This window comes from Mytilus edulis, chromosome 3 (assembly GCF_963676685.1).
Source record: "Mytilus edulis chromosome 3, xbMytEdul2.2, whole genome shotgun sequence".
Classification (NCBI taxonomy): domain Eukaryota; kingdom Metazoa; phylum Mollusca; class Bivalvia; order Mytilida; family Mytilidae; genus Mytilus; species Mytilus edulis.
In genome coordinates this window covers 40,753,938-40,776,130 of record NC_092346.1, presented here as the reverse complement: position 1 = coordinate 40,776,130, position 22,193 = coordinate 40,753,938, and the positions used below count along the sequence as shown (strand labels likewise).

General features: G+C 33.3%; 1 protein-coding gene across 1 annotated transcript; it reads right to left on the bottom strand.

The window, feature by feature from the left end:
- Nucleotides 1–1,322: 1,322 nt before the first annotated feature.
- On the bottom strand, nucleotides 1,323–22,075 carry LOC139516513 (uncharacterized). Its single transcript, XM_071306667.1, has 4 exons — nucleotides 21,944–22,075; nucleotides 10,699–10,756; nucleotides 4,029–6,800; nucleotides 1,323–1,383 (listed from the first exon to the last, which is right to left on the bottom strand). Exons 2-4 carry the CDS (start codon nucleotides 10,710–10,712, stop codon nucleotides 1,377–1,379), a joined length of 2,793 nt encoding a protein of 930 aa, XP_071162768.1. The 5' UTR covers nucleotides 10,713–10,756; nucleotides 21,944–22,075; the 3' UTR covers nucleotides 1,323–1,376.
- Nucleotides 22,076–22,193: the final 118 nt, after the last annotated feature.

The window sequence follows — 22,193 nt, the reverse complement described above, 5'->3', positions numbered from 1 at the left end:
ACCCTTCTGAGTAAGTCTATGTAAAAATTTGTTTAGCTTTTGAGATGAATGTCGATATTTTTGCGCTTTGTATTGAATAGTACCATTAAAGATTGGATTTGAAATACATGAACGCATTAGATGTCTGCATGTTGATCTATAATTACGAATGATGTCTTTGTAACGATTATAAAATTTAGTAACTAGTTATGTATTTTTTATGATTTTCATATGAGCAACATTACTTTAGATCTGTGCAATGAACAATTGACACAGTTCGCGCGTCTGGCGTACTAAATTATAATCCTGGTACCTTTGATAACTATTTACAACACTGGGTCGATGCCACTGTTGGTGGACGTTTCGTCCCCAAGGGTACCACTAGCCCAGTAGTCAACACTTTGGTGTTGACATGATTATCCATGTGGTCATTTTATAAATTTCCTGTTTACAAAACTTTGATTTTTTTTTTAAAAACTAAGGATTTTCTTATCCCAGGCATAGGTTACCTTAGCCGTATTTGGCACAACTTTTTGGAATTTTGGATCCTAAATGATCTTCAAGTTTTTACTGGTTTGGCTTTATAAAGATTTTGATATGAGCGTCACTGATGAGTCTTATGTAGACGAAAGGTGATTCCGGCGTACTAAATTATAATCCTGGTACCTTTGATAACTATTTGATATGGTTATTTAGATGATATCAAAACCGAATTTCTGTAAACTTTAATTACAAATCTTGCATGCATGAAAATGTGTATAACCAGTTGTTCTGGACTTCCCCACACTGCTAACAAACTTGATTTGAAATACATGAATGAATTTCTACGTAGACTGAAGAAAAAGAGAAATTACCATTTAATTGTTAGGTAAAGAAAGTACGCGTCTGGCGAAAATACAAAATTTCAATACTGGTATCTATGATGAGTTTATTTACAACCACTGGGTCGATGCCACTGCTGGTGTTTTTTGCTTTTTGTTTTATTATTGAGGGTATCAGCAACCCAGTAGTCAGCACTTCTGTGTTGACATGAACCATCATTGATATGGCTATAATGTTTAGTTGTTCACAAAACTTTGAGGTTTTGTAATACTTAGGCTTTTCAAGCCAGGAATTGATTATCTTAGCTGTATTTGATAAAACTTTTTGGAATTTTTGGTCCTCACATTCGAATTCTATTTCGACTTTAAAACCTTTTTTTTTTTAATTTTTCGGGCGTCACCGATGAGTCTTTTGTAGATGAAACGCGCGTTTGGCGTATTTACAAAATATGAATCCCGGTACATATGATGAGTTTATTTATTAATGACATTACGTTAAATGAGTTATTTGTCGCATAGCCAAAAACATTCTTTATGACATCAAATTCCGTTCGTCTATATTTGTCTTCTTATTAGTTACTTCCTGAATATAAACAAAAAATAAATCATTTTAAAACCTGTATCAAAATAAAGTAGAATACGAATACAGTAAATGGGCTTATATGTTGAAATCCTTCAACGTTTGAATTATGTTTTTGATTTTCAATAATTTTGCTTCGAGCATCACTGATAAGTTATTCATTGTCGAAATGCGCATATGGTACAGTAAAATTGTACCATTTATATCATTAGCAACCTAAGTAAGTACTGCTTTTGTGTGTTGCATATTTGTGTTTTTTGTTTTTGTTTACATGGTTAATAACTGAAGTTATGGTTTCGAGTTTATATAAATGAGATAAAGAATAAATATGATTTGTTTTGGTCAAATCATTAATAAAAGTAAATCATTGAAACCCTATTTATCCGACAATGTGGTTCAATTTCTTAAATATAACAAAGAAACATTGCTTATGAATCCTCATTTGCAAGTGAATAACTAGAACTTCTTGAATCTGTATTTATCGGATGGTATGCGCATGTGTTCAGCTAGTAAAAGGAAAACAAGGTCAATATTGAAAGGGAAACGAGGATAAACAATTCGGTTGACTAATTAGATCCACAAACAATCATTCTTACCATTGTCAAAACGATGATAAACATACTTGTACAAAATTGAAAACAACACCTTTTATATTTTCTTGCGTCCGAAGCGCTTTTCTGGATTTACATTCATCAGGGACGCTAAAAGCCAAACATTTAAAAATCTGAAGATTTATAAGTACCGAAACCGTTAAAGAGCTATATGTCAAAAATACCTAAAATAAATAGCCAACTTTGCCTGAGGGAGTTGAAACCTTAGTGTCTTAATTATTTCAAAATTTATAAACGGACAATTTTAGTAAAGTTTGTTTAATCATCTACTGAGCTGGTGATACCCTCGGGGACTGATAGTCTACCAGCAGAGGTATCAACCCAGTGATGTAAAAAAAATAAAAACAACACCTTCAATATTTTCTTGCGTCTGAAGCGCTTTTCTGTTGTAACCTACAACATGAAATCAAACAGGCCTAGAAAATGCAAACGCATGTGGTTGTTTTCTATTTCTTATTTTTATTCATGTTTATATCTGTTTATGATCGTCGGCAGTTTTTGGTGGTCATATAGATGACGAGGAAGATGACGTCTTGTAAAAATACACACGAAGTGTTATATTATAGAGAACATACATGTTTAATTCTTTATTTCAGATTTTTTGTAATTCAGATATACGTTTTAGTAAGTCATAAATCAATAAGGAGAATTTGATTACGATCTGTGAACACGAATTTGACAGTGAATACCATATTGAACATGCTATCCGTACCAAACCTGTTTATCAAAGAAATATAAAACTCAGTTGTTCGTGTGTTTTTTTTTTATTCGTTTGATTATTATTTTCTAATAGAAAGTAAAGGTAATGCGGTATGATTTTCAATAAAACAAAACTGCACGTGAGTTCAAATAACGGGAATATAATCAGTTATAGTTCACCAAACGACCTTCATCTATGAAACAAAATGCTACCGTATAATCGGCTTAAAAAAAAGTTCCGACATGAAAATGTAAAATAATTCACATTTCTTTTTTAATTTGCATCACCGAAACATAGGAACAACTTCAAACTCCGTTCAAATGTTTAAACTATGCAAATGGGTGCAAAGTAACCCCTTGAAAAATACAAAACAAAAACAAAATAAACCAACTAATATGAATTGTTATGCAATTATATAAGAGTACTCTACAGATACTTCAAAGACGATAACAACTATAAAATAAATCATGTTCTCATATACTTATTTTAGTGATATAAGAGAACTCAAGCTGTTCGAAGCCAAAACAACTAAAAACAAAAATCATGTTCTCCTAAACCTATTTTGTGGTCACTATTTTTTTTCTAAAAAAAAAACATCAAGTTGTTTCAGGAAAAAAAATCAGTGTTATTCTGACTGTTTCAGTCATCATACTTAAACATTTGGTTACTTATCTTATGTTTGATAAATAGTGTATTTTCACAGCATGTCATGCATGAATCGTCACAAACAGGGAACTACACAAAAAACAGTGTTAATTGAAATTTTGAGATCTGCATAGTAAATCCACTAATTTATTTTTCAAAACGATGGTATACTCCGAATGCTTTTTGCATATGTCATTGACATTTTTGTCAAATTCCTTTTAATAGGTTGTTCGGTTGCTGTGTTATGCAAGTATGCATCTTATCTCCTTTTATGTAAATCAAATCATCATAAAAACAAAAACACGATATATATGAATGAACACTACTTTATACTTATTTGTAAATAAAAGCACCCAGAAGATAGAAATAAACTTATAATACAAGCTAAGATAAAATTTGTTTTAGCAAGCTGGACCCGCGTTCCGGCTACAAAAGACTGATCAATGGCGTAAATAAAAAAAAAAAGGGATTGATCTAAATTTGTATGCCATACCTTTAAAAAAGTCAGGAGTTGGTAAATGGATTTTATCTTATGTAATCATCTAGTTTCAAAGTTGTAATAACTAGAATGAAATCATATATTAATACTGTATGCATTGATAATAATCAGTTTGCCATTCAAAGTTCATAGCAATTAACTAATAAATCAATCTTTGAAATAAGGTATTATTTGAATCAAATACAATACTCACCCAAGCACAACGTTCATTAGCCACCGTGCATAGCCATGAATTCCATTTTCGTCATTCAATTGATTGTTGTTGATGTTCAAACCAAATTTGAAAGCCAACCTCAATGGGAAGAAACCAGCATGCGCAAGTGAATGGGAGGATATGATTTCCCTTCCTGCAACTTGTGGTGAATTGAGGGTACAGTAACAACTGACATCAACATTGTCCACCAGTAATCGCCCACTGTACGTCAATGGCGCATATATTCCTCGTCTTTTTACTTTAAGTATGGATAAAACAACAGCCATTGTTACCGTTTGGTCGTCATCAGAATTTACTAATACGTTTACTGCATCTCCTGGTCTCAAAGTGGAAGCATGTTGCGGTTTTCGGCTCTTTCCAACAAATATGATATGTTCTGGAGTCAATGTGATTTTGCCATGTTCATGAACAATCTCAAGAAATGTGTATTGACCATTCTTTACTTGATGAAGCCATGCAATTACCTCGTCTTCAGCCAGTGTTCCGTTGCTATCCATTGTCAGGACTTTATCACCAACTGATAGATCCTTCATTCGTTTAAACTTTAGGTTTTGGAGTATAACATTAGCATCTTCACTAAAACAACGTTCACTATCATTTGATTCAGCAGTGTTCACCCTATTATCTTCTTTTGGTTCTTCAAAAGTAAATTTGCCCTTCAGAGCCAAATTCATTGCCATCTGCATCTTTGTTCCCTTATCTGCATCTATCCCACATGCAAGATGGTATAAAGGATACAGGTCAAGAGAAGTCCATAAAGGAACTGGTGAAATCTCCAAAGAATCTACCCATTCAACCCAATCGTTTCGTTCAATATTCTCCAAAGATGTTTTGTATGTGTTTCTGTCTCCACCGCTCCACTTTAAAGATAATGAATTTATGGCAGACAAATTTTTTTCAATGGTACTATGTTCTTCTTTTTTGGAAAAATCCAAGTTTGCACCTCTCTGTAGAAAAGACATTTTCATTGCCAATGCAATTTCAGCGTCTTCAGAAGTAGTGTTGGTAGATTGTTCTTTCACTACTTTAATTTGACCGGATAACGACCCCCCTATGTACGCACCGGTGACGACATACATTCCCCACTTATCAAAAAAAGCTTTCCACTTCAAAAGTCGGCATTCGTCTTTCAGGTCATAGTCGTCAGGAAGAGCATTGACATCATTTCTAAATTCGTCAGTGATTGTGTATGGTTGTCGGATGTCTACTTTTTGGATTCTATGTTCAACCAAGAATGACGACCTATCTAACGTTTGGTTAGTTTGATTGCTGGAATTGCTGTAATGATTGTAACCGCTTCGAAGCTGTAAATCAAAGGCTGCATAATTAATTTCGCCACCTACATCTATTTGTAATTCTTTTAACCTGCGGCTTACATAATCGTTGTTATCTTTTATCGTTTCGCATTTGATTTCAAACGAAGCGCATTCCTTTAGAAGAACATTTGCAGGAAGTCCATGAAGAATTTTGTCGTCAACTTGCATATCAAGTGGTGAAAATTGGGTTACTGAATCCTTAAAAATGTTGTAACCTTTTCCAACATGGTAGTCAAAACCAGCGCTCTGTTCATAAGATAAACCAAATACTTCTTGTAATACTCTTTGCATCTCATTGGTTATCCTAGTTGGATACATTTTTGCCATCAATTTGTTCATAGACAAGCTCTGTAGTTCCTCTGTTTTTGAAATACCCAGATCTCGAAATCTTACTTGAAGAATTAAGATCACATTATCAAGTGTTTTTACATTTTTCCGCTTTTTATGCGACTCTAACATGTGTCCTACCTCCGAAGTCGACGCTAATACTATCGTTTGGATCAAAATAGCATGCATTTCTCTGACATCTCTCATTTCAACATCTGACGATCGCACGATATGTCCCTTCGTAACTCTCTTGTCCAAACCCGGTCTAAAGCAAACTGCGACAGCTTCATGTCCTATTTCATCTTTTGCTCTGTTCAAAATTCTCTCGCATGCTTTATATAATAGTTTTGGCTGTTTGTCACCGTTTGGCAGAAGAAACCAATCCCCGTCACGTTCCAAATCATTGTCTTCAGGTTCGTTTTCTTGTACAACAATCTCTGGGATTATTCCCAAATGTACTTGAACTATAGCTTGAACCTGTGCTTTCTTCAGCTCAACCTTTTCCTCCCAACGCTTTGGGTTTCGTGCAATTGAAGTAGCATGTGTTAGAACTACTACAACATTTGGATTGCAACGGTCAATCGCATTTACATGGTTAATGCCTTTTAACATTTTTGCAAAGTTAGAGCTTTCACCTTCTATTCGGTTGTCTTGTATGTTCAACACTATCATGACCAAGTTTGGATAACTTTTTTTGATGTACGGATGTGATTTAAGAAAATATTTTATAGACATAATATTTTTCGCATCCTGTTCCAGGCCTTCGGTATCACAAAAACCGGGTGTATCTACAATGGAAAGCTTCAGATCTGGAATTTTCCATTCATTTGATTTAAGCTGTACTGTATATTCAATTGTAGAGATTGTCTCTGACCTAAGTTCACTTGTTTTTGCAGCATTTGTTTCGAATAAGTAATTAACCGTCGAACTTTTTCCTGCACCGCTTAAACCAACTAGCAAAATAAAAACTTGATTAGGCGATCGATTCATCCTCATTGCTGCATCAGCCATTTTCATTGCAGGATGACGTACACCTTTCAGAAACAAATTTTGTAATTGTTTTTCATCTTCTGGTAAGGACATCCATTCATCTCTCCCTTTCCTAGAACTAATAGAACACGGAATTAGTAAAGTGAATAAAATCATGTGTGTTTGTTTGCCCGTGAATTTGTTCTTTGGTCTGCACTAGTCTCTATATCGTATCGAAACCGGTATATGAATTTTAATTGAAAATCTAAAAGTGTAATGCCTATCTCATCTCATTTCAAATCAGAATTCAAATCCCATTACAAAACATAAAATCAACAATAGCCACACAAATAAGCAAATCTTTTATAATTTTTTTTTTTCAAATGATTTTCATTGTTTCGTAATGCCATACAGTACATGGCATAAATGTTGCAAGTATTGATAACGTTTTTATGTTGGCAATAGGTGTAAATTAATATTGTATAGTATATAGTATGGTCATATATAAACGTATAATTATAGATGTTTATGCTTTTTAAAACGAGATCCATTTTCCCATTCTCATCTGAGATGAGATTGAGAAAATACATCGAGTTTATAAAAACATAAATTATCAATTTATCGGTATTATGTGTATTTTCGAATATCATTTATTACAACAACAAAAAGATCGAATACAGAAAGACTGCATTTTCTTTTTTGGTATTTTTTTTTGGCGCATGGTTTTTTCATACATACACACACACACACATATTTTGACAAAAAATAGTGTTTGAACTGATCAGCCGGCGTGTTTAAAGAAACTCTTTTTGGTGTTTCTGCAAGTCAAACGGCGTTATGTATTTGCGCCGATCTGCATTTCACTGTTGCTGATTTTTTTCTCCACTTGCACCGATTATTTCTTCCGATTATTTTACAGGTAAACTACATATACATACTATGTTTATTTATGATTATTAACCTGTTCCGCTATCCAGTTATACATATGTTATGAATTACCAATTAAAACATGCATATATATCATAACTGTTGCCTGTTAGCTGCTTGACCAAAAGCGTTTAAGTAGAACAATTAAATTCAACTAAGGATGCGAGCTGTATCGTGAATGAAGGCACAACACATCACTCGTTCTTTTCATGAAGGTGCATGTTGGAGAAAATTACTTAGATCGTTTGAGAGTTCACAAACAACATATAGCAGAATCATGCAGGTACATAATTGGTTATAAATCAGAAGATTTGCCAAGTTCGTAATCAACGGTGACATAAAGTGTTACCCTTGACCATACGTCCATCCTTTCTTCCATTTTTATTTCCGCACTCTCATAACAGTATTTCCAATCAAAATTTTATGAAACGGATTTAAAATACTGAGAACCAAAATTCGCATACAGAATTCGAATTTTGGCCAGTGAGTCAGTTAATTTTCTTTAGTAATGCCTCTGTATTACTTGGAAAATAGCCATAATTGTCGTTTCCGCACTCTTAACTTATTTGTTTTCATCCAAATTTTATGAAACTCACTCAAAGTTCGAAGAATTTAAACTTGTAAGCAGCATTTGAGCAGTGAGTCACCTACCGTTTTAGAGTTGACCAAAAAAAAAAAAAAAAAAAAAAAAAAAATTGACACCAAAAACCTAGTGAAGTTTATATGCGTGCATTAGTTCAATAATTCATTTAACATTATAATAACCAAAAACTTGTTTCATCAGACTCTAATAATTTACCTGTGATACATATGGCTTGTTCACGGTAAAAAAAAAAAAATTACAATAGAACGAAAACTTGTCTCTTTATAGGGGAAATGTTTGCTAAAGAAGAGGGACGAAAGATACCAGAGGGACAGTCAAACTAATAAATCGAAAATAAACTGACAATGTCATGGCTAAAAATGAAAAAGACAAACAGACAAACAATAGGACACACGACACAGCATAGAAAACTAAAGAATAAGCAACACGAACCCCACCAAAAACTAGGGGTGATCTCAGGTGCTCCGGAAGGATAAGCAGATCCTGCTCCACATGTGGCACCCGTCGTGTTGCTTATGTGATTACAAATCCGGTAAATAGTCTAATTCGGTAGGTCATATTCATGAAAGGGAAGGGGATTGTAGTTAAGACGTAAGGAACATATCCGATATCATTTGTGAAACGGTTATTCCATAACGGTCAACCAACTCGTGATGGCGTCCGTAAAATTTACGAAGGGATGATTTCAACTTCATCATTTGGAACTCTTGGTTTAATAGCTTCCTTGTGAGCAGTAACCCTCTATCAAGAAAATCATGATAGGAAACGCAAGCACGGGAATATCGTATGAATTGGGAGATATATACCCCGTATGCAGGTGCTGCTGGAATGTTGCTACTTAGAAATGGAAAGTTCACAATTGGAAAGCTGAAATCATCTCTTTTGTCGTTAAGTTTTGTTTTCAACCGACCCTCATTGTCAATTTCTAGATGTAAGTCAAGATATGAAGCCGACTTAACTGTATCTGTAGTATACAATATGGCTGGAAAAAGCTGATTAGGACTTTAACGTTATATCTGCATTGATATTATTTGGGTCCCAAATCAAAATAAAGAAAATCAAGAATCTGCTTAAATTTTGTGAAATGACAATTTATGAGCTATTAAGTCTTTTGTTAAAAGATAAATAGGTGTTATGGGGCAAAATATTTTACCTTGTATCGTAAGGAGTCCAAACATTTGACACCTATTCCAAAGCCTCACCTAAGTACACATTTAAGATTCTCACGGGTCAATATGAAAAACCCAAATGTAGAAAAAGGACATAGTTGCTGCTAATATTGGCAATATGGAAAGAAATTTCTTCATCATTATTTAAAGAAAAAAACATCGTCAAAGAGGATTGAGTTTTGTTAAATTTATCAATTAACGATGTTCGCTTGTCATGTTTTGTCAGATTTTCAGAATCCTCTTGTTTTATCCATTTGGATACCTTAAAACAAATTGCCAACTTACCCCCGGCATTTTGCTTTATATAAATCATTTAAGAATTGAATGCTTCTTTTTGTAACTTCATTGGGATGTAAAAGCGTTGAGCGAAGTACATTTTGTATGAAGCGCGGAAGCGCTTCATTCTAAAAATGCGCGCACGGTCAACGCTTTTACAACCCTATGAAGTTACAAAAAGAAGCATTCAATATTTATGATTACATTTTTTTAGCTAGAATCATGAAAACACGAATTTCATCAAGGTTTATTTATTTACCTGTGCACTTCAAAATAGTAAACACGCAACCCGGCGCAGTCAGTATTATAATGATATTAATGTTGTGTTTAACATTGACTATGGAAAATAGTAGCCAGGGTTTGAGACAATAGTGCACTCCCCTTTAGGACGTGCACTATTGTCTCTCACCCTGGCTACTATTTTCGCATAGTCAATGTCAAACACAACATTATTATACAATTATTGTTTTGTAGTGTTATTTGAATTTGAAAGTGACAATCATTGTAGAGTTCATTTGCATTTTTGGTTTTCAGGTGTGTTCGGTCTTTTTGTATATTAAACAAAAAAAATTACACTTCTGTCTAGTGGTTACTTCAATTACTTATGCTTCTTGTGTCATCTGAAAATTATTGTGTATTGAGACTACCAATGGGAAATATTTTCAAGGAAACCACGTGACATGTCGAATACGTAATATAACCTGCAAATGTTGTTGGATTTTATGTACCTTTATCAAGATAGGTAAACAACCGTCCTTCCGAAGAAGTGTTGTCCTACATACAGACAGATGGGTTATCTGTCGGACTAGTCTACTCTGAAAGGAGGATAGTTTACCTAACCTAATAAAGACTTCACTGTTAATCTAGCAAGCAAGCTAACAAAGGATACCACCTTACCTACACACTCAATGCAATTGGCTGTAATGCCATGAGGCATGTGGGTAATTTAAATTTCTAAAATTATACTCTCTGCCGCTGCACTAAAGCTACCTTGTTAGTATTTAATTCAATTTTCATAATTAAATTAGTTTTCTTAGTATGATAGATATTCTGTATCTTACCTTGTTCTTTCCATCTTTTATGCACAACTTAGTATTAAAGTACTTAACACTTGGCCATCTACAACAACAAAAACAAAAGCAAACTATTTTTTTCCGTAAATCGACTTCATGAACTTCTAAAATTAAAACAAAGACATTCCTATCGAAGACTTATAGGACTTGTATCAGATTAGAATGTAGAGTATATGCTATAATTCAGGTATGCAACAAAAAACCCGTAAGAAGTGTTTTGTGTGTATATTTTGATTAAAAATTGGGATAATCAGGAATACGTTCGTTGGACAATTGAGAAGCTTAAATCGTCGTTTTGCATTTGCGCCGATTTCTTTACAGGTAAATTATAGGTAAATTATAGATGAATTTTATTTTTCGTTTGTCATCATAGACCTCTTCCGTTACACGAGTGTCATTCGGTTTAACGAGGGAATTTATGTAAATTCTAGTTCAGAATCTGTATAAAAATCGATTAAATTTCAATACATAAATACGAGAAAAAAAAAAAAATAAGTCTGTCAAAATGATTCAACTTCCTCAACATTATTGTGCAAGAAGATAAAGAAAATATACAGTACTTTATGGAAAAAAACCAAAAGGCATGTTTATTGACGTAATTAAAAAACACGCTATTTGTACTTATAATGGTCATATTTCAATAGATCATGACAGAATTATGATATGTTTGAAATTTAATCTTTGGTGTATCTGATAGTACAGTAAAATAAAAGTATGCTCTTCCCTTAAGGATATACTAAGGTGAAGTTTTGGAATTTATGTCAAATGTTCGGACTCCTTGGTGTTTTTCCATACAATACAAGGTAAAATATTTTGTCCCATAACACCCATTTATTTTCTCATACAAGACTTTATAGCTCATGAAAGGTCATTTTTCTAAAATTAAAGAAGATTCTTGATTTTCTTTCTTTTGTTTTGAGACCCAAATAATACCAATGCAAATGTAAGGTAAAAGTCCGAGTCAGACTTTTCCCGCCATATTTTAAATCTCAAAAAGGAGGTCCATGACCTATCAATATTTTTAGCTTATTTTCATCCTTCAAGAATGCTCTACCAACTTATAGTATCAATTTTAATTTCTTAATTTATTAATTTTCACCTAACCTCACCTAAGTACATCCTTAAAAGCGTTAATTTGTTTATGAAAACCTTGAATTTTGTTGAATTTTCATCAAACTTGATCGTGAAAGATAAGGCAACGCATTATTTTGATCGTTAATTTGACAATGAGTGACCAGACTTTATACTAAAAATCCGAAATCAATATTTCTTTTACCATTTTATATACCTACAACTTGTTGAAGAATGTAACTTTTTAATAAGAATGATCATTAAAGCTATCTTTTTTTTCTGAAATTCAACACTTTGCCTCGAATTTAAAAAAAATAAAAATTTAAAAACGATTTGTGTCTAAATCAGTGTGATAATTTCGGCTCTGAGAATCGGTCTAGTATAATTCAGGCAGACCGCAACTATTTATCCAACAATATGGGTATGCAACGTTTAAACTAAAATGATAACCATCAACCAAAAACCTATAGCAAAAACAGCATATTTCATGAACAATTCGATATTGCACGATAACCAACATTTTGTGCAACAGTACTTTCTTAAGTTTTATTTATCTTTATATACAACGTAGCAGATGTCAATTGGGATAGCCATTTACTAATGCCACTTAATTTGTCTTTATACTCTGTGCTCAGCCCAACAAACTGGATTTCCCCCACCAGTTCTGAGTTCGATAAAAACGACAACAATCTATTCTACATTGTGGAAAAGCATCCAAATTTTTTTTTGACGGTGGAGATTGCAAATTATTTCTAACATCAATTCTTACCACTGTTCATCTTTCGCTGGTAAGCATGAATAAACAGGTATGATTATATTGATAGGTTATTTCCCTTTTTTGTTACCGCCTCACAATCATTATTAACTTCAAGGTGGTACCCAACACTTTCACTAAAATTAATTTGGCTCGTTTAATTTTCATAAAATTTTGTCAAAGTTTTACTTTGACCCGTTAACAAAAATATAAAATTTTTTTTTTTTTTGAACCAACCGTTTTGTCAGAAAAATTACACTGGTTATATAGCAGTTTGACAAACACCAATTTTGATCATTGAGGAGCTTAATATTTCTATTACAACACAACAAATTGATCATTCAGGAGCTTAATATTCCTATTACAACACAACCATTTTGATCATTGAGGAGCTTAATATTCCTATTACAACACAACCATTTTGATCATCGAGGAGCTTAATATTCCTATTACAACACAACCATTTTGATCATTGAGGAGCTTAATATTCCTATTACAACACAACCATTTTGATCATTGAGGAGCTTAATATTCCACATAAAATGAGATATGGTTAAACAAATAAAAATATTTTATAATTAGTACACAACATTAGAGTCAGTTTTGATAAAATTATTGTATTTAAAGTATATTGGTTTGATTTTTTTTTATTATGATCACATTTCCATTTATCTTGTTTTGTGTTTTGTATATTTCAGGGTTTGAATTTTTGACAGATAAAATACATACCAAGTCGGAGGATCGATGAACAATTGTTTGCTTGCAACTTTTATTTTTTTTGTTTTTTTTTCTTCTAAAAAAGGCCAATTTGTTTGTTTACCGCCTCACAATCATTATTAAGGAGGCTCGCGGGTACAAAATTTTCAGCAAAAAATTGAACATTTGTTTTTTCATTACAAATTTTATTTATTACACTGTAAGTTATTACTTTATGGAATGGATAAAAATAAAATTGATTCGGTTTGGCCCCAGGTGACTTAAAATGTTTATATCATTGAAAAACTTTAAGCTCCAAATTATCTTCTTTTGGTGCAAAAATGCCATTTCTTGGCATTAAAATTGAAATATCTTTTTTTAACTCATCGGTGAGCTATATTTTTATAAGTGTTTTCAAATAAGCTGTACATAAACTAAATAATTGTAAAATTTAAGCGATTTCTGTAATTTAGTTCTTTTTTATTTTATATTACCTCTATTTCTCCTATTAGTTCAAGAGAAAAAAAATAGACATTAACAAAAATGTATGCTGCTTTCGGAGGCAGATTGTGAGCTTAAATGAACGGTGACCACATTTTTTTTAATTTCATTTTTCTATTAAGTGTATGATAAAGTCCATTTATAAAAAATAAAGCGAAATCCTATATTAAAAAAAAAAGATTTATACCCGCGAGCCCCCTTAAGTGTGTCTTTCTAACGATCATATGTGGTATAGTTTTCTCTGCTTACTGGCGTGGTGGCAGCGGTTTGAGAAACCCACATCTCAATTAACACAAGAATTTGAACATTATTCCACTCTAGAAGAAAAAAGTGAGCAGGGAAATTTGTCATCTATTTTGAATAACACGACAACATTTTCAATTGATGGACTTAAATGATCTTTACAAAATGGCAGGCAAAACAATGGTCACTCTCAAAAGTTTAAACAATAACAGCTTGTGAAGCATGGAGACAAAACTTACAATATACTTTGTTCCTTGATCGAAACTTCGCAGCGTTCCATGTAGATGGTTTACATGGCTGCATGGGCAAATAGCAAATTACTGTCCGATAATTTCAAGAAACACTATAAATACAATTTCGACATCAATTAATTCTATTTGGTAGTCAATTCGTCTACACTACGGATTTCAGTCTACTGGTGGACACTTTCTGGATTTTAATAGCATCTTTTTGGAACTAAAAGAGCTTCCTGAGGACTTATTTCAGCGATTGGCTTGTTTTATTGAAGACAATTTGCTCGTGCCGATGGCAATATTCATCATCACGCAGAAGTACCTGAAGCCGACGAAGAACTATTGCCTTCTTTGGAAAACCTGATTTTACTTACTTGGACCAACCTAGAGAAGAAGCGATATGGATTTGAATTACGATCAAAACATTAGCTTCATTGAAAACCTGAAATTTCACAGGCACTTGATAGTTTACTTGACAAATTCATTCAGCCACTGATGGCAAGGTTTTACGGGCGTGAATAAAAGACAAATATTTTGACAGAATTGCAAAGAAGACAGGTAGTATAAGAACTGGTCGTCAAATAAAGTGTTGTGTTTTATGTAAGCAAGCTGGTCGTTCGTCCCAACATTTTTTTTAAGTTCTTGTAAATATTTACCAGATGATGACAAACAATATATGTCCAGAGTTAGGCAATCTTATTGTACAGAAATAGGTGATAGTGAGTCTGAGGACAATGTTGATAATGTTGATAATGAACAAGTCTCATTTTTAAATGACAATGTAGGTCCTATTAAGCTTAGAGTTGTATCTGCTTTAAGACGGTTGGGCACTAAACAGTCCCCTTAATTTAAGACATTTTATAAACATTTTCCGCTTGAGCTAACACTAGTGGGTGCTGAGGTGAGTATAATAAAAGGTTTCTTCCGCGGATCACATCGGCGTTACAATCAAGAAAAGCAACCATTCCGCTTTACAAGCTAACGGTGTTACCCCATTAAATATAGTTGGTCAGTGTCATTTCACACTTTCTAGAGTCGAAATCTGGAATAGAGTTGCAGTTAGAGGCCCCAGTAGTGAACAACATGGACGTTGATTAACTCGCCGGTATCCCTTTCATGTCATCGAACGACATCGCGATTTTCCCTAGCAAAACATAAAGTCGTAATACGCGACAAGGTAACTGTAAGTTATGGTAGCCCAAGCGAGGAACTTAACTCTAGTAAAACTCTAATGCATGCGTAGAACACAGGACTTTCTTATCCGGGTTTATACAGCAAGTTCAGTAGTTTGGTCAGGTTGTTACGGCGAATACGACATCCCATCGGAAATAGAATCGGATTGATTTCTGGCGATCGAGCCTTACACTGGTGCATCTCGTACGAAAGATTGGCCTAGTGCGCAAATTGTTCAGTCTTTCGCATGCAAAATACGCATCGTGAATAACACGTCGGTACCGCAATTTATACAACGAAATGAACATTTCTGTCGAGTACGACTTACGACTACCGTAGGCAACGCACCAGAGGTTCCCGACAATATCCGTGACCAAAAAACAACTAACTTCATAGACACAACAAATACTTCCCACTTTTTCAAACAAGTCTCTGTAAACCCAGATAATTCACTCAGTCCAGATATCCAAACCCAGTGTAATAAACTACTGTGAAAGTAAAGTGAAGTTTTTAGTCCTAATTTTGAAGGGTATAATGGGACAATATGTCCCTTTGAAGCATCTGTTAATATGGGTCCTGTCCAGCCTCCCACAAGAAAGATAGAATGCCACAGTATTAAGATAATAATTTGGTAGAACTCCATAACAAATTTGACGAATTGGAAAGTAAAGGAGTGTTCCGTAAACCCGAAGACGTCGGAATTTCAGTCGAGCATATTAACCCTTCATTTCTTGTCAAAAAAGCTTCCGGTGGTTTCCGACTTGTAACGGCAATGTTGGCAGATATAGTAAGCCGCAACCCTCTCTCATGCTCGACGTAGATTCCACACTCCGTAAGGTCGAACAGTGGAAATATAATCAAGTTTGATCTTACAAGCGCATTTACCGCCCCCCCCCCCCCCGGCAAAAGATTCGATGAAATATTGCGGAGTCACGACCCCTTTGTGAGATGGGAATGCCTGGTTCCGAAACGGCTCTTACAGAACTAATGTGTCGTGTTGTAGGGGGTCTCTTACAAAAGGGTTGCGTAGCTAAATTGGCAGATGACTTATTTTGAGGCAGTTATACCCCGGAGAAGCTTTTATACTGTTTATAATGCGTTCTTCAGTCGCTTCAAAAATCAGGAATTTGTCTAGCACCTAGCAAAACTGTTATTTACTTTTAGATTTAATGCTCAGCTTACTGGCGTAGTGCATTTATCATAGTAAATAATCAAAGACATGATTGAAAATAGTTTCAGTATTTCAGTACGAATAGCCCATAATATATTCTGTACAAACTAAGAGGACAAGCTATAGATATATCTGTATCAACGGAGTTGATATGATATTCCAGGGCGTGAATTTCCTATCATGATTTCCATAATAGAAGTTTGGTGTTAATAAGGAAGCTAGAAAATCGATAGTTCAAAGTCGTGATGTTGATATCATTCCTTCGTATTCGTAAGTTTTACGGAAGCCATCACAACCTTTTCAACATCTCTCGACACCGACTAATGACACCTACAGTTTACAGGTAAAATGGATGGGTCGTCTCAAAGACAAAAACCATCATGATTATCATCACGTAACATATTGGATTGGCGGTTTTATACTGTTTTGACTATATAGTTTAAGAATATATATCAACCAAATAAATAAATAAATATATGTATGGTGGCCGGATGCGGCCATTTATTTCGCCTTTTCGCGTTTTCGTGAATTCTCCGTTCATTTTGCAAACGCGAAATTGGGAATTCGAGAAATCGAGAAATTGAGAAAATCGGGAAATCGAGAAATTGAGAAAATCGGGAAATCGAGAAATCGAGAAATAGGGAAATCCAGAAATTGGGAAATAGATAAGATCGGGAAATCGAAAAATCGAGAAATCAAGAAAGCAAAAACGCCAAAACACGAAAGAGGAAACACGAAAACGCTAAAACGCGAAATGAATTCTCGATTTTGCGTTTTTGCTTTCTCTATTTCTCGATTTCCCAATTTCTTGATTTCTCGATTTCCCGATTTCTCAATTTCTTGATTTCCCTTTCTCGATTTCTGGATTTCCCCGAAAGGGGAAATGTCCACCATGCATATGTCTCTGTCATATAATATTCTTATTTCGTATGCATTTGCACGACATTTCATGTTGAATTGATTAAACAAATATTCCAATCATTCAGAATCCTAACCCATTTTCTCTTCACTTTTGTGATTATGTGAGTCTTTCGCCAAATATTTGCCGCATGCCAATAACGATTTAATTTGTTGGTGTAAAAGCTTTTATGATGTTTTTCAAAAATGAAAAAGAATACTGGACGAAAAGATCACGTTTTTTTATTATTATTATTATCAACGGCGGTCTTCTCCGCTTCAAGATATCTTGTTTGAGGTAAAGTTTTTCCATGATGAATGTTGAAAAAAAATATAATTGACCCCTCTTTTCAATGCTACAACATTTAAGCAGTAATTGGTGAATACAGAATTCAAGTGGAACACCAAATTGGTGAATTGAAATGATACAAAGTATTGAGTTCATTATGGAGGCATCCAAGGCCAAAACTAACAGACATGTTTCGCTCTTGTAAACCAACATAATCATTGTTTAATTAACTATCAACTACAATAGAACATGATTTGTTTTCTCGAAATTCAGTATTTTTGTGATTTTACTTTTTCATAACTTCAGCCTGGAAACAGTATATCTAATATATATGTTCGTGCTTCAGCATAACGAAAATGAAGGCTGAATATTTAAATTAAGTCACAGTGTAATACATCAGGGTAAATAAATAAATTTTAGAAGTCTTATTTAAAAAAAAATAAAACATAAATTGGCAAACAAACAAAATTAGTATGGCGTTCATTATCACTGAACTAGTATATATTTGTTTAGGGGCCAGCTGAAGGACGCCTCCGGGTGCGGGAATGTCTCACTACATTGAAGACCTGTTGGTGACCTTCTGCTGTTGTTTTTTCTATGGTCGGGTTGTTGTCTCTTTGACACATTCCCCATTTCCATTCTCAATTTTAAAAATTAATAAAAGGATATGTTTTGACTAATGGTCGACTATTCAAACGTTTAGTAGATACTATCTGTTATTTCTCATATGCGTTGAGAAAAATCACTTAAACCGTTCAGCTATGGTGCATATTTAAAAGAAAACAAAGAAGACTATATATATATACAACACCAGTTAGAAAAATATTGTTTGTAAATGAGATAAGTAAAAAACCGTGTCTTGTCGGTTAAATTTCGCGACGCATTGACCTGTGATTGTTTTACACAACTGTTGTCCTTAGCAACTTTGACATGTTATTGTAATCTTAAACCTGAAAATGATTTAATAATGATCAAACATTTCAGTGTTCGATTTCCTAAAATCAAATTATGTATGGTCTAAAGGTGACCTGCTAAATGTTTTAAGAATGAATCAACAAGTAGTTCAGTATATAAATAACCCAAATCTGAAGGCTGATAGAGCAGATTGTTACCCTGAGAAAATATTTTCAACAGAGACACAGTCATGGGATAGAGTAAATTTTCTCCTTCGTATAAGCCAGTTAAAATCTGTCATTTTAACGAGAAGTATAACAATTTTGAATGAAAACACATTTATATTTCAATTAACATCACTAATATGTGTAGTAATAGCCTTTCTTAAGTACGAGCTTTACAAACTTAGAATATTGTAAAGTGTGTTCATGATTCTTTGCTTGTTTCAATAAAAAAAATCGTTTCATTGTTATTGCAATGTTTATAACTAATCCATTATTTCTTTCTATGCTTTCTTTGTACGACTTTGTTCCCATCAAAGCAATTGAAAAACAGTACAATTAGGAGATAACTGTATTGTATTTTAAGCTCCGACGGCATCAATTGGGGATTTGATGGTCGCAAATTAAGTTTACTGGCGACGAGTTAGCGGAGACAGTAAACGGGTATTTGCGACCATCAAATCCCGAATTGATGCCGTCGGAGCCTAAAATACAATATTGTTATCTCCATTCTAATGAAACAGACAGAAAACAACGTTAAAACATGTATTTAAAATCTGTCATATGCCGTCTGCGCTTGCGCGTACGTCCCATATCATCAATTGTCAATTGATGCCATGTAAGAAAGTGACGTTATCCAATCAAAATGAACGTTACAAGCGTTGTTGCATTAGAATAACGGATGTTATACAGACATCTTTTATGAAGATACACGTATTGTTTTATGAATAGAGACACCTTTGCATTCAATGAGTTCATATGCACTACATTAATAAAACTAAATTATAAGTGTTCATAAACATTATATTTATTTAAAAAATAACTACGTGTAGGTTCCGAAATGCTGAAGTTACTGAATCTGTAAACTATGTGTTAAGCCATAAATTAGTAGATATAGATTGTCTGCACACTGCCTTAACATTGAAACCGGTAGATTTTGTAATATTGAAAGAGAAAACAAATTATGTAATATGTATGATAAAAATATGATAGAAGATGAATACCATTATATTTTAGTATGTGAGGAATATTCTGATATACGGAAAACATATATACACATGGAAAAAAGTATTGCAACACCTTGATTTTTAAAAACTTGAAAAGTTTGTTTGGATGAAATATAATAAAATATTTGTTTAATATTATTGAAACATAGTTTATAATAACATTGGCATTGAAACGAACAAAAAATGTTTGAAAAAAATGATTTATATAACCACAATTTTAATAACAAAATGAAGTATTTTTTGTACAACTTTACTTCTACTGTAGTCGAACTTTACAATGTCAGACATTTCAAAATTAATCTTTAGATGATTGTTCACATCATGTTTGATCGTTATACGCCAAAGAATTAGTACCTTGTGCGCAGCCTCCATTCAAACGGATAACCGCATCTAAACGTCTTCTGATTCCTGCCATAAATCGACTTATTTGTTGCTAAGGCAGCAGCAACCATTTATGATGAAGGGCATTGTTTATTACATAATGTGTTTGAACTGGGGTGTCTTTTCGCGCACTTTCGCCCAATAGTGTCCCATATATGCTCGATATGGTTCAAATCCGGACTACGATCGGGCCAAGGAAGATGAACCGAATTCCATTGGAACAATGGATCTTCCTCCACGATGCTTATTTCCAACTTTGGCGAGCTCTGCACTACATTGGATACGGAAAACTGTGTGTTTGTTCGTAAGCAAAGGTCTCCGAAATGGTTTTATCACACGATAACCAGTAGCGATGAGTCGATCTCGAACAGTTCTTGTTAAAAGGCTTCTGTATGCCCATCACTCTCTTTTTAGGATTGTATTGTATGCAATAGGTTTCCTTCTGACCAACCTTAATTATGCTTGATTTTCCCTAGCAAATGGTATGGGGGTCTTCTTTATCTCGGAAGGTCTTTAACATCGATCATTGCCTGATTTTTATTTTCAAAACGACTTATAGTGGAATGGGTATGACCAACAATACGTGCAGCTGTTACAGCGACATATCTGCTTGTCTCGTGCTGATAATCTGCCATCTTGCTGCAGTTAAGAGTTGTCGAGGACCCATTACAAGGTGTCAATCACATAACTTTAAAAACTCTGTTATTTAAAGTGTTGAAAACAATGTAATGAGGATAAAAACATCTGTTTTGCTGTTTACGGGTACAGTAGCTGCATGTGCAGATAAAAACTTATCGAGTCGATATTTATTGATTAAACTCAGGTGATACTTAAAAATGTTTAACTAGTTCTATTTTACCAAATTATATCACAAAAAAATAAAGAGTGTTTTTTTAATTTCAATTTCAATTTGGTGTTGCAATAATTTTTTCCATGTGCATATAAAACCATTTTATTGGAAAAAAAACTTATACAATTGTTTATCACATTTAAGAGCTGATCAATCTAGGTATATACCTTTATTTAGCTAATAAGATTCGTTATTCATAATATTATATAATATTTCATTATACATATTATTTCTAGTCAATCTCCGCCATTTATACAAACTATTTGTAATTATAAAAATGTATGAAATTATTCACTGATGCTATTATGTTTCTATATGTAAATTCTATAAGCTTTATTGCTTCTGAATAAAAGACTATTATTATTACACATTACCTTTTACTGTGTATGGACAATATTCTTTTTTTATATTTAAAGTTTATATTTCATTTTATTTAATTTGTTTCAAATAAAACAACTTGTTTGTAATTTATATGCACCAATAGTTTTAGAATACACATTTATAATTTAAAATATATTTATGAATATATCGTATTATGCAATTTTCCCATAGTTTTGCATTGTATGGATAGATATGAGTAAAAACATGCAAATAAAACTCTTCATGCTGTGAACTTTACAACACGAAGCATCATTTTCTAAAGTTTTTGTTACTATAAAAATTGTTGAAAATGTTTAATGTAGTTTCCGTTTTACATAATCAAATCCCAAAGTTGCTTCAGAGCATTCATAGATATAATAAGATGTGGCATGAGTGCCAATGAGACAACTCTCCATCCAATTCACAATTTATAAGAGTAAACCATTGAAGTATATTTATTCGAACTTAAACTACATTAAATAGTCCACTTACCAGAGAGTAAAAAAGTCTGACTATTCATATTCCGCAATGCTATAAAACGATTTCTAAAATTTGATAAAAGTTTGCATGTTCAATACCGCGTTCCTAATTAATATTCTTAAATTTGAAAACATAATTTCTGAAAACAAGTCACGTCTCAACAAATGCGTCGATATATTTTTAAATTCTACGGTATCAGATTTGTATTGTTTCCAAATATGGTTATACTTTTAACTAATACATTCAAAAAGATTATACTGTA